We start from the raw sequence: 12521 nt of genomic DNA, 5'->3' as shown, positions 1-12521 counted from the left end.
CTTTCGTCCACTTCCCAGCCTGTTCCTGACCCCTGCCCAGAAATAGGAGGCCAGAGACCCAGCTTCCAGCCACCCCACGGTCTTCCTCCCTCTGAAGCCTGCAGGGTTGGCAGCACTCGCTGCTTCTCCCAAGAAAGCACTGCTGAGGGCAGAAGCTGTTTCTGCTTTGGACTGGGGATGGGACGGCGTGGAACCTGTCGTGTACTTCACTCCAGATGTTTCAGAGGAACGCTGCTAAGACACAGCCGGTACTAACCTTGAAGACCCTCCTGGGGGGTGAGTTTGGAGAATCCAAAGAACCTCTGGAGTAGGAAAAGGCAGGGAAGGGCGGCAGTGTTAGGGGCCCTGACATTAAGGAGAATACCTTGGCCATGCCAAAGACTTGAGCAGAAAACAAGCCGATGGAACGTCAGATGGTAGAAAACCTTTTTATGTACAAAAAACACAGTAAAAGCCACTAGCCAGCTAGCAGAAAGGACTGGACACTGCCTTCAGCCTTCATTTGCTCCGGCAGCCAGCCCCCGGCAGGAAGAGGAGGCTGGGCTCCTGGGCTGGGGATGGAAGACCTCCCTCACCTGCCTTCTCTCTCGGGCCCCCACGTGTGCAGCAGGTGCAGAGCAGGACGGACCGCTGTGCTCTGCCCCGAGACCCAGAGACAGGCCAGAGCGCAGGTGGTGCCGAGGACAGAAGTGACTCTGGCCTTACCCCCAAACAGGTCTCAACCCCAAAACACCTGTCCTCCAGTGAGGGGCACATGCAGGGGCTGACATATCAAGAGGGGACCACCTGTGAGCATTTGGCAGCTGAAGAGCAGGTGGGGGGTCAGGGTTCTCAGCTCTTCTGGTTCTCAGTGTCAGTGGGGTCTCTAACCAGAAAGAGGAAGAGGTGGCAGGGCCCGGGCTGTGGTGGGTATCACTCATCATAGAGGCCAGGGCTATAGCGAGCTAGAAGACCGAGGTTTCCGAGGGACTCACAAGGTCCTGGGGGAGGCTTTCTCGGGCCTCCTGCATACGGCGCCGGGCTCGCCGGAAGGCCTCTGTGAGGGAAGCAGACACGGAGTCAGGAGCACGGTGTGGGGGTGATGGGGCCCACGTGGATGTTGGGAGGGGGGGGTGGCTGGACTTGGGTGGAGGGGGAAGCCTACCCAGCACATTGTGAATGGAACTCTGCTGGCTGAATCCCTCCAGACGGTCCAACACACTCCGCATCCTCTTCCGGAGGGAACTTGACTCCATGAAGGCCCTGTGGGGGAGCCAGCCACCTGACCGGCTGCTCTGCAGCCCTGGGGACCAGGAGCCCTGAGGCAGAGGGCCGGGGCTACTCACCGGGACTGCTGCAGACAGTGCAGGCGGAAGGTGACGCTGCCTGTGGTCTCGGTGCGGAGTCCGAAGCGGCTCAGACGCTCCCCCTGTGGATCCGGTTAGTGTCAGGCTTCGGTTGGTTTCTAGACCTCAGGCACCATGCTGGCCTCACTCCCATTCTTATTCCCATTCTTGGGGAGAACAGGTCTGTTGGGGAAAGTTCATCCCAACACCCAAATGCCATCACCTCCCGAATGTCAATCAGGGAACAGGCCAGCCTCATTTGAGAATCAGCAGTCTTCTAAGAAGTCGGCTGACCCTCTGCTTCCTGAGGTCTCAGGGATGGGCTAGGGGAAGGAGCCGGTTACTCTGATGGGGATTAGGGGAAACCTCTAAGTGTCCTACTTCTCAGAGCTCTCCAGTGACGTCTGTATGTGCTTCAAGATGTGGCTGAGATTTCCCACTGGGGCCACAGAAAGGAAGAAACTAAGTGCTGATGAAGCAATGAACGATTAAGGGGCCTTAACCCAGACTGCACCTTTCCCAGAAGACAGGGACATAACTTCCCAGGGTGAAATCTATCCAGAGACAAAAGTCACCTTGAAGGTTCCTGGTATCCACACGTAGGAGAGGTCCTCCAGTTCCAGAGAGCCACCAATGAAAAACCTGCGCAGTTCAGCCACTGGGCTGAGCTCCAGGGGCCTCCAGGTGGAGACCGTCAGGGTGTGAGAGCCTGGGCAGAAGAGGATGCAGCCAAGGCTGGAAAGGGCCTGCGGTTCCTCACAGACTCCCCAGCAGTGACACCGGCCTTGCCACCACTAAAACACCTGGTCTGGGGATGGCCTGACCTCTGGTGAAGGTCACCACGGAGGTTTAGGGGACCCACGTGGGAATCAATCAGACAGAAGCTCAGATCTTAGCTCTGCCAGTTACTACCTGGGCGCTGGCGCAAGTTTCTCAGCCTCTCTGAGCCCTATTCTCCTCATCTAGTAAAACGGAAATAATACCAACAACCTATGCCTCAAAGAGTAGTGGGAAGAATTAAACGAGAAGCACTCAGCACACTGCCTGGCACACAAGAGAAGACAGTGGCCATTATTTCTAAAAGAATGGTGATCCACTCAGTACATATCTGTTCAGAGCCCATCTTGACATAGACTGCTCCCCCAAGGCTGCAGGTCAAATCAGAGGAGCTGGAATCAGAGTCCAGAGCTGCTCAGCTATCTCTAACAGAGACAGAAAATGCCCTCAAAAGGAGCACAGCATCTTGCAAGTTAAGTGCTTCTAGTCCCAGCCATCCCCGCTTCTCCCAGGAAGTGGTCGAGTCCTCGGAAGCATCAGCCTTGCATCTAGGAGCACGGGCAGGAGGGCTGCATGCAGGACAGGGACGAGAGGTCACCTGGGGTGGCGGGCAGCACCACCGCCCCGTAGCCTTCCACGCGGTACCGCTGCCAGAAGTCCAGCGAGAGGACCTCGCAGTAGAGCACGGGCCACTCTGGGAGCGCATCTGCGGAGGGGAGAAGCGGCCAGGTCCTGGGAGGCCCCCACAGGAGCCCCAGGGCCGAGGACCGGCTGGGCCACTCACCGACAGACTCGTCCTCGTGGAGGAAGGAGGCCTCGAACGTGAAAGGGTAGGAGAAGTAGGCCACGTTATCCTAAACAGGAGGGCTGCTGTTTTATACTTGTTGCCACAGAGTGGCAAGGCCTCACTTGGCACTCATTTTTCCTGTGGCCAGTGACAAGGTCACGGTCCCAATGGAAAAGGAAAAACTATCACTCCACACAGGAAATGAGAGGCTAAGAGGGGAAGAGACACCCAGACGCAAGCTGCTGCCATTCTCAAAAAGGCAGAGAACCCTGGGACCAGGCGGCCCTGCAGGGCCCACAGCAAAGCGCCAGACCCAGCTCTGGACTCCTCCCCACACTGTTAGCCCGACCATCTTTGGGTGTCATGCCGGGAGCCTGCTCCCTCCAGGTGCCCCTCTTGTTGCCATACCATCCCTCGGGACTTGGCGGCACAGGTCTGCGTTACTCCTGAGAGCTGCTGGAACGCGGGGCTTGACCAGTCTAAAAGCCGAAGACCACACAGAGTAAGTCCACCTGGGAGGAAGGCGAGCAGCTGAGAGAAACACAAAGCTCCTCTCTACCTGCAGCCACTCAGGCACATGATTCATCACTCACGCCACGTTCACTGGGCCCATTGTGTGCTGTGACTGGCCCCTGGGGACACTGCAGTGACCGGACAGAAAAGCTTCCTGTCTCCCAGGGGGCTAGCCTTCCAGCTGGCGGTGGGAGGGGGCACGCAAAGCCAACCAACAACAGACCATCAGGGAGTGATACAAGCTAAATATAAAACAGCGTGAAGAGACTGAGAGGCCTGGAGGCCCATCTAGGGATGCTGAGGGACCCTTGGAGGTGGCACTTAGGCTGAGACCTAAACTGAAGCAGAACCAGTCGTGCAAAGATGGGATTCAAGAGGTTTCGGACAGAGGAAATGGTCCTGAAAAGGCCCTCAAGTGGGAATGAACTTGGCCTGTTGAGGAACAGGAAGCATGACTGGAATGTTATAAGGGAGAGACAGGCTGGGGCCAGCTCTTTCAGGGAATGGGGTCTGGACTGTGCTCAAAGTGGGAAGGGAAGCTGTGGGGTCTTTAAGTTGAAGAGAGACACAGCTGGTTTACATTTTGAAGGCTCGGTTAGGCTGCGGTGTGTGTGGCAAATGAAACGTAAGAGGGGGCTTCCCTGGTGACTCAATGATAAAGAATCCACCTGCCAATGCAGGAGACACAGGTTCGGTCCCTGGTCCGGGAAGATTCCCACAACCCGAGGAGAGACTAAGCCCATGCACCAGAACTCCGGAGCCTGTGCTCCAGAGCCCGGGAGCCGCGGCTGCTGAAGCCTCATGCCCGAGAGCCCATGCTCTGCAACAGGAGAAGCCACTGCCGTGAGAAGCCCGAGCACCACAACCAGAGAGGAGCCCCTGCAGCAGTGAAGACCCAGCACAGCTAAAAATACACAAATAAATAAAAATTATTTAAAAAAAGAAAAGAAGCATAAGAGCAAGACAGGAAGCAAGAGGATAAACTGGAAACTTCATGCTTTGGCCTAAGTAAGAGATGATGGTGGTTTGGTCCAGGGTCCTCAAGAGAACAGGTAATTCGGGACATCTTTGGGAAGCAGACCTGATAGGAATTCCTGATGGCATGAATGGTGGTAGGGAGCTAGAGGAAGTGGGGAATCAAGGATGTCTCTTATATTCCTGGTATTAGAATCCAAGGAGATGACACTGTGGTTCTGCTAAGATGGAGAAGACCGTGATGGCAGGTTTGCGTAAGAGGAGGAATCAAGGATGCTTTCGGTCACATTAAGCAGAAAGAACAAACAGGTAAGTGAGCGTGAGTCTGGAATTCAGGGGGAAGCTAAGACTAGAGAGAGAAGTCTGGGCGTCTGAGACGCACACAGTACTGAAGCCACAGGAAGGATGAGGCCACCTAGAAAGACTGTGGAGAGACGGTAACAGAAGGCCAGGCCCAGCCTTGGATGTTCTAATAGTTTTAGGTCAACAGCAGATAAGGAAATAGCCAAGGAGGCTGCTGAGCCACCAACAAGAGAGCAGAGAGGAGCACGGAGCCCAAAGGGAAGAGGAGAGGGGCAGTGAGGAAAGTGAGCTGTAGCAACCGGGAGACCAAGGAGGGCAAAGGCAGACACGTCCCCACAGGATTCCACATCTTGGAAGTGACCTATGACCTTGAAAAGAACGGTAACAATTTCAGTGGAGGAGTGGGGAAGGAAACCTGACCGAATGCTTCTGGAAAACTGTCAGAAGGGGTAAAAAGAGAGACCTGTGAATACTACTTACTAGAAGTTGGCAATTCCACAAAGAAATGGACGTAGAGGTTGTCATACTCATAGCCTTGGGCTGAAACTAAGAAAACAGGAAATGGTTTCAGTTTATTGCCCTCTCACCCCTAACGCCTGACCAGTCCTGCAGGACCTACCCACTTGTGGAAGCAAGGCTCCCCAAGGGCCGGGAACTCTGTGTTTCCAGGAAAGACTCACGCCTGAGTCTCCTGAGCACTACGGACAACCCAAGGCCACTGCTGGGGTGCGGCGGACTATGCCACACTGTTCTCTCTGGCACCTGCCAAGCCTCAGGGGACCTCTGTCTGGTGAGACACTTACCCACCTCTCCATTCACAAACAGCCGGAGGGCACCTGGTACAGCCTGGGGTAGAGAGAAGTGGGGACCGGTCAGGAGGTCTGAGGGAAGTGACACCTCTCCTCCAGCCTGTCCGTAAACCCCCACAGGACCTGACATGAGACGTCCGATTCTGGCAAGTTCACTACCCATGCTTCCTCCCCACCTGCCATTTCTCCACAGATGTGTTTCCTTCATTTCTCAAATGCATAACGTAGGGGGAAAGCACCTAATTTAAATGGTAGAAGGGGCAACGGAGTGTGGGGACCTTATGAGAATGGTCAAGAAAAGCAGGCACAGCTGCCACTGCCCTACAGCAAGAGGCCGGAGACTCTGCTCCCTCTGGGGGCTGAGGCCAAGAAGCTAGGCAGTTTCCTTTTAAATTATTTGTGTCTCTATCTTAGCTAACTTTTTAACACTGAACATCTCTTGCTAATACAATATAAAAATAGTGAAAGCTAATTTTTTACAGAGAGGGGGACCACCAGCTAACTCTATCTCCATTTCTATCTAGAAATGGAACTCCTGGAATAAGAGAAGACAAAGAATAGGAGCACGGGATTATGGACTTAAACTGTTTTCTCAGCCAAACTATCTGACGAACAGAAATGAGATGCCTCCCTCCTTTATGGGGCATGTAGGAAAAACATCTACATTAAGAGTGAGGAAGACATTTTTCATCTTTATACTTATTTACAAAAAAAAATTAATGGTTAGATAGCATCACTAACTCAGTGGACATGAATCTGAGCAAACTCCAGGAGACAGTGGAGGACAGGGAAGCCTGGCATGCCGCAGTCCACGGGGTCACAAAGAGTCGGACACGACTGAGCGAGTCAACAGCAACAATAAAATTATAAAATAATACATGAATGCACCACCACTGATAAAAATTCAAACCTACCTAAGTTTAGAGAATAAATGTGTGGCCCTAAGTGGGAAACCTTAAAAAAAGGGCTAGCTTTTGCTGTCGGAAACTAAGATGGCATCTGGCGGAAGAGATAGGGGCGTGGTCTATGTTAAAGTTTTTGATTGGCTCTCTTGATTTCCGTGCACGTGGACAGTGCGTGATCACCATAGACTCCTGTTACAATGAAGTGCATGACGACTTGACCCTTAACGTGATTGGTGCAACTATGACATATTACAATTTGACCTTTAACGTGATTGGTGCAACTATGGCACATGACGACTTGACCTTTAACGTGATTGGTGCAACTATGGAAAGTCCCTCCCAAAACCCCCTACTTGTCTATATAAACCAAGAGTTTGTGGCAATAAAGTGGAACTGCCCAGACGGAACCCCTGTCGCGTTTGATTGTCTGTTGCTCGCCGAGTGGCTTTGCTGAGAGAAGTTCCACTGCCTCTCTCTTTCTGCGGAGTGCCCCCCGCAAATAAAAAGGAAACATTCCTGATATATCCCTCTCAGCCCTCAATAGCCACCTACTGTCTCCCAGCTCCATCCCCTTCCCAGAGAAAGCCCCCAGAAGGTGTGTGCCCTTTGAGACCTCTTCCCACGCATCGACAGTTCTACATCAACATGCAATGCTTCAAAAAGACAGCAAGGACTATACTCATGTTATTTTCTACTTTCTTTTTACACTTAAGTGTCTTGGGGACCTTGAAGAGAGGACCATCACTCAACTAGAGTCAGCGCTCTTATGGTGGTGCGGGAAGCTGGGTTACTCACCATCTCAAAGTCAGTGCCCACGAGGCTGTTGAGATACTCCTTGTGCCGGCCATAGAGCTGAGGAAACAAACCACACCGAGACTCAAGATGCAGTCCCAGGCAGACCAGGGTTCAGGTCTGAACGGTAGGGAGAAACGCAGCTGGAATGGGAAACTCCACAGAGAGCCGGGTGCCTGAGCACTCCTGCCGCCGACATCCGACAGCAAAGCACAGAGGCTCTGGAGTCTACTGGCTCCCACGCCGCTGCGACCTGGGGCAGACTGCATAGCTTCTTGATCTCCATTGCCTCACTTATAAAATGGTCATAAAATAAGCATTCCCTAGAAGGGCTGTGGTGCATTCTAAATGAAATTAGGCATGTGAAGGCCCTAGCACAGAGCACAGGCCATGCTCAGATAGATCGTCATTAGCATAATGATCTGATAACAGGCTCAAAGCCTCGTGTCTGATAGGTTAGAAGGGCTTCCCAAGTCAGGAGAGGCCATCAAGAGCAAGACCGGCTGCTGCTGACCCACCCTTGGGCGCGGCCTCAGCTCCCAGCTCTCGGTTCTCAGGTGAATCAGCACTCACGTCCTTGAATACACGCTGTTCTCGCTCCTCCTCCTCAGGCTGGGCGAGGGAAGACACGTTGTCGATCGTATACTTCCACAGCTCCTGCTTGTCTCCCTCTGTCTCGATTCTGTAAGGTCAAAGCCACACAGGGACTCACTGGGAAAACAGGAGCTGAGGCCCTCCAGGGCCAACCCAGGGACAAACTGGCGGCTAGGAGTTTAAACGTTAGGAGAGACGAAGGGCTTTCTGAGAACTTCCTCAACTCGAGGCAAGAAGCGAAGCCCAGGAAAGGAATGCTAGTCTCCACCGCCTCTTCTTCCTCTTCTCACCTGTAGGGTCCTTTGGAGCCAGTGAAGTCAGGTTTTACTGTGATCACTCCATTGCTGTCCACCTTCAGAGTACAGAGGACATGTTCATGCTTCTTATAGCCAAGCCTAGAAACCAGGGGTAACACCAGAGTTCAAGATTGCTGGCCCCATTTCCGGGAAAGAGGACGAGGTATTCAGTTCCCATCAAGGGAGAAGACAGAAGCTGGGATGAGAACAGTCAGAGTAAAACATTTCCTTCCAAAGAAAAAGAAGAAAACAAAATCCCTCCCTCCCATATACCTGGGATGACCGTAACAGGAGGGTGATGGTTAGTGACAGAAGAGGATGAAGGTCTGAGTTGGGCAGTGAGAAGCTTCACTCACTTTCCATAGGGCCCCAGGTCTGCCATGATGTACATGGTCTGGAGAGCGGTGTTGATGACATGGTTGTTCTTGATGAATTCTTCTGAGGGCTCCCAAGTGACGATTCGTGACTTAAGAATGCCACCTTCCCTGGGAGACACCACAGGAAGGGTCACTTCCCTGGCACCCCCTGAAGGAAGAACGCAAGGGAGCACACCCAGGAGGAGTACAGGGGAGCACTCCACTGCAGAGTGGGACACTCACGTCGGGGAGCACACCAAGAACACAGGCACAGAAAGAACACAGGGACCTCCCCAGCCCCGTACACACTTGTACTCACATCCCTCGCCTGTCCTGCCGTCGCCGCCTGACATTTGCCATTCGCTCGACCAAGAAGGACGGCATTTCACTGGCTGCGGTGGTCATTTTCTGACAGTGCTGGGAAAACAGAGCAGCTTGGTATAAGCCAGCTGCTCAGGGCCACGTGGGGCCAAGCACCTGGAGGGGAATCCTCCTTCTGAAACCTCACAGGACCTTAGGAGCGCAGCCACCTCACAACAGCACACACTGATGGAGGGCGCAGTGGCACAAACAGCTCAGAGAAGAGCCCAACCAAGCCCTGATTTGTCCTAAGGTTGTAGCAGCACATTACTCTTGAGAAATGAGTCTGCAGTCTGTAAGCCCGTACCAACAGAGTTGGGTGAGTTGACCCAGTAGATGCTGACATCACTAGGTGGTTGGAAGACGCCAAATGTAACACAAGTATTCCGTGAAAAATGCTCCCGCAGGTAACTGAACACTAACTGTAATTTTCCTTTCTTCACCAAAACAGACAACCTCAATTTTACATGCTACCAACCCAAACGTTCAAAAACATTCACTCAACCCCTGGCTTAGAAATCTACAGGCTCATAGACAAAAATCAGCAAATATAGGCTCTCCCCTCCTTCAAGGAGTTTAGAATCTCACTGAGAAGATAGAACATATCATAGAGTGACTGAAGAAAATCTAAAATGAGGCCACAAGGGTACACTGTCATCGGCACACTGAGGACATAAGCCATTCCCTATACAGTACGGAATTCCTCTTCAGATCTACATGTTCAGTTTTGGCTGAATCCCATGATGAATTCAATCTAGATGGTTCTAGACTCCATCCACCTGTCTGATCTCATGATACACGGGGGAAATCAAACCTAGTGGCTGCTCCCCGCAGTGTGCAGTCTGCAAGCCTAGCATGAGAGACATTGCCGGCTCCCCAGTCCCTCCAGCAGATCGGGCAGCGGGGAGCAACCACATCACCCACAGGCTGTGCCCACCTACCGACTCCAGCCTGGCTGCCAGAAACACACAGAAATTCCTCGACAGGCTCACTTAACATGCTTCTGAGTTAAAACACGAGGCCAGAAAGCCAGGGGAAACCAAGGTGAAGGGAGCTACAGAGCATAGGTAAGTCTCTCTGAGTCTGTCTACTTGGGGAAGAATGGTACCTCCTCCAAATTGGTGTATCTATCAGAGTCAGTGTAGGTAAAGATCCGTCGGTTCTTCCTGCCACCTGAATCTTCCAGCTTCAGAATCTCTTGATGGTACTGATGATCCAAAGGGCTCTGACAGGCTGCTTCATTTTGGTACAGATCTACTTCAAACTGTGGTCACAAAGAAACAGAGTTCCACGGAGAGTATTTTAATTTTGTCACTACAATTGTTTGGTCAAATACCATTTGTCATGATGTTTTATCTAAACTGATGGAGGACAGAAAAGCCAATGAAGGTTAGAGCTACAAGGAACCAGAGCGACAGTCTAACTCAATTCTGCTGTTATAGAATTGACATACCAAGACAGTGATTCTGCTGTTTTGGTATGTGGCCCAGAGGTAAAAAGCATGTTACTCAAGATCATAAAACTGGCTAGTGGCAGGCACTGCATTACACTGATCCCGTACACACACCAGTGGGAAGCTTTGTAACCTTTCTAGAAGTCAGTTTGGCGATTATGTATCAGGAACCTTTCCCTGCGACCAGGCAGGTGGACGTGGGCTGGGTGCAGGGAGACGGAGCAGACAGGGACGCTAGCCCACCTGGCTGAAGAGCTTCTCTTGCCACCCAATCACAGCCTCCTCTTCTTCTTCCTCTGGGCGGTGTCCACCTCCAAAGAAAACAGAGTGAGTCAAATGTTTGAGCCCAACTAGCACCACTTCTTGCTCTCTGGTTGGTTATAACCAAAGTCTGTGCTCTTATATTTGCCACAAAACCAGTTGGAGTTCACTGATCATGATGTACTCACTCTAGAGAGATGGTAGATATGTGCAGAAGCCAAGGTTAAGACCCATTAAGTTTTAATCACCCCTCTAACTTTAATAAAAGAAATTACGTCCTCCAGGAATTATTTAATCTAATTCAGAGTCAAGAGCTGAAATTTAGATATAGGCTGAACAGCTCTTTCTCAATCCCAATTGTCTACATTTGCTATGAACCATGGCATTTTTATCTTCAATATTTCTGAAGCCATAAATCTAGAATCACAAACACTGTAACCTTAAGAGGCCAAGTATTAAGACAGAAAAGGAAAGACATATAACAGATTTTTTTTTAAAGAACCAAATCTAGTATGTACACTCCTAGATGAGTATGCCTTTTCCAAAGATATATGCTTCAAAACCCACCAGCTCACACTTTTACCCAGAAATATTTCTGAACAGAAACAACAAAAGCAAAGAGACTAGTGACCTAACACAAACACGCTGTCTTCTCTTTCTCAGTTTTCTGGTTTCTCAGAGAAAGAAAAAGGCTAGAACACAGATAATACTAATACGTACATTTGCTGGGACTTCCCTGGTAGTCCCATGGTTGCATTGCAGGGAGCATGGGTTCCATCCCTACAGGGAAAACTAAGATCCCACATGCCACACAGCAAGGTAAAAAAAAAAAAAAAAAGTGCATTTCCCATGCAGACCCAAATGTTTAACTTGTTTCTAAAAAGTGTTTATATTCTAAGTTTCAAGTTTGGAGTGATATTTTCTCAGAAAAAAAAAAAAAGTCAGAAATGACATTTGGGTTTAGAGGCAAATTTATAATATACCCAAAGCATGGTATTTGCTATTTCACTACATTTGACCACAGTTCAGATCAGCTTCTTGATGATAGGAATCATTTCTTGAATTCAATTTTCACACAACATAATGTAGTAGTTAAAACTGCCTGGGATCAAATTCTGACTTCAACAGTTAGTAGCCTGGTGACCTTGGACAAGAAACCCAACCTCTCTACACCTCAGCCTATAGACCTGGTCTACTCTGTCTTAAGAAGTAACCTCTGCCCTAGGCCCTTCCCCAGATCCCCAAGGGGCTGCATCACCACCATACACCCACTGGCCATTGGGTGAGGCCTAAAAGTGGCCAAGTCTATGAGATCCTTCCCCAGCTGGGCAGCAGGCTGGCAATGGAGGTAGTTGCTTGATGTGATTCTTTGCAGGTGGACTCTGCCAGGAAAAGAGAAGCCCAAAATACTGTTACAAGATACACAAGCAGGAGACGAACACACAGCAAGGATGGGGAACAAAACACTGAAGAGATTATGGCTACCAGGAGATGCGGCGGGATGCAGGCAACAGAGGAGAGGGCGGGGGGCATGGGGCCCCAGGGAGGAGAGGATGCGAGAGTGTATTGGAGACATAGGGCTCTGAGGAATTTGGGGGGCGGAGAATCCCAGGGACGGGGGAGCCTGGTGGGCTGCCGTCTACGGGGTAGCACAGAGTCGGACACGACTGAAGGGACGTAGCAGCAGCAGCAGCAGCAGGGTCCTGAAAGGGTGAGTCTAGGAAGTTGCGAGTGAAGAGGGTTCCAGGTAGCGAGGGAAACGCGAGGAGACCGGGGTGACAGCGGTCAGTACTGCAAAAGGAAATGAGGGCCCCAGCAAAGGAGAAGTGTAATTCAGGCTCCAATCATCTGAGAGCATGAAAGCACGGGGCTCTGGGGTGATGCGACTACCGGAGGCGGAGGTTGCGCACGGGGTCCCGGGAGCGGTACACGGCCTCTCCGGTATCACTGCTCCAGACGGCCTCCGCCATGACAGCTGCGCCGCGCACGACTGCGCCGGAAAGCTCACCGACCCG

The 12521-nt window shown here is 51.4% G+C and overlaps 1 protein-coding gene across 2 annotated transcripts; it reads right to left on the bottom strand.

The window, feature by feature from the left end:
* Positions 1 to 409: 409 nt before the first annotated feature.
* MKS1 (MKS transition zone complex subunit 1) lies at positions 410 to 12505 on the bottom strand. Of its 2 annotated transcripts, XM_040244237.1 has the most exons (18): positions 12397 to 12505; positions 11779 to 11888; positions 10489 to 10556; positions 9901 to 10056; positions 8752 to 8849; positions 8433 to 8561; positions 8071 to 8175; positions 7760 to 7868; positions 7190 to 7246; positions 5484 to 5526; positions 5161 to 5226; positions 3298 to 3368; positions 2887 to 2956; positions 2701 to 2808; positions 1901 to 2034; positions 1326 to 1408; positions 1145 to 1242; positions 410 to 1036 (listed from the first exon to the last, which is right to left on the bottom strand). In XM_040244237.1, exons 1-18 carry the CDS (start codon positions 12474 to 12476, stop codon positions 945 to 947), a joined length of 1677 nt encoding a protein of 558 aa, XP_040100171.1. In that variant the 5' UTR covers positions 12477 to 12505; the 3' UTR covers positions 410 to 944. The 2 variants fall into 2 exon arrangements, with proteins under 2 accessions (XP_040100171.1, XP_040100170.1); XM_040244236.1 differs by lacking the exon at positions 12397 to 12505 and having other exon boundaries at positions 11779 to 12388.
* Between the last annotated feature and the right edge of the window lie 16 nt (positions 12506 to 12521).

The sequence above is a fragment of the Oryx dammah genome, unplaced genomic scaffold (assembly GCF_014754425.2).
Source record: "Oryx dammah isolate SB20612 unplaced genomic scaffold, SCBI_Odam_1.1 HiC_scaffold_8, whole genome shotgun sequence".
Taxonomy (NCBI): domain Eukaryota; kingdom Metazoa; phylum Chordata; class Mammalia; order Artiodactyla; family Bovidae; genus Oryx; species Oryx dammah.
This window is presented reverse-complemented; position numbering and strand designations above follow the sequence as displayed.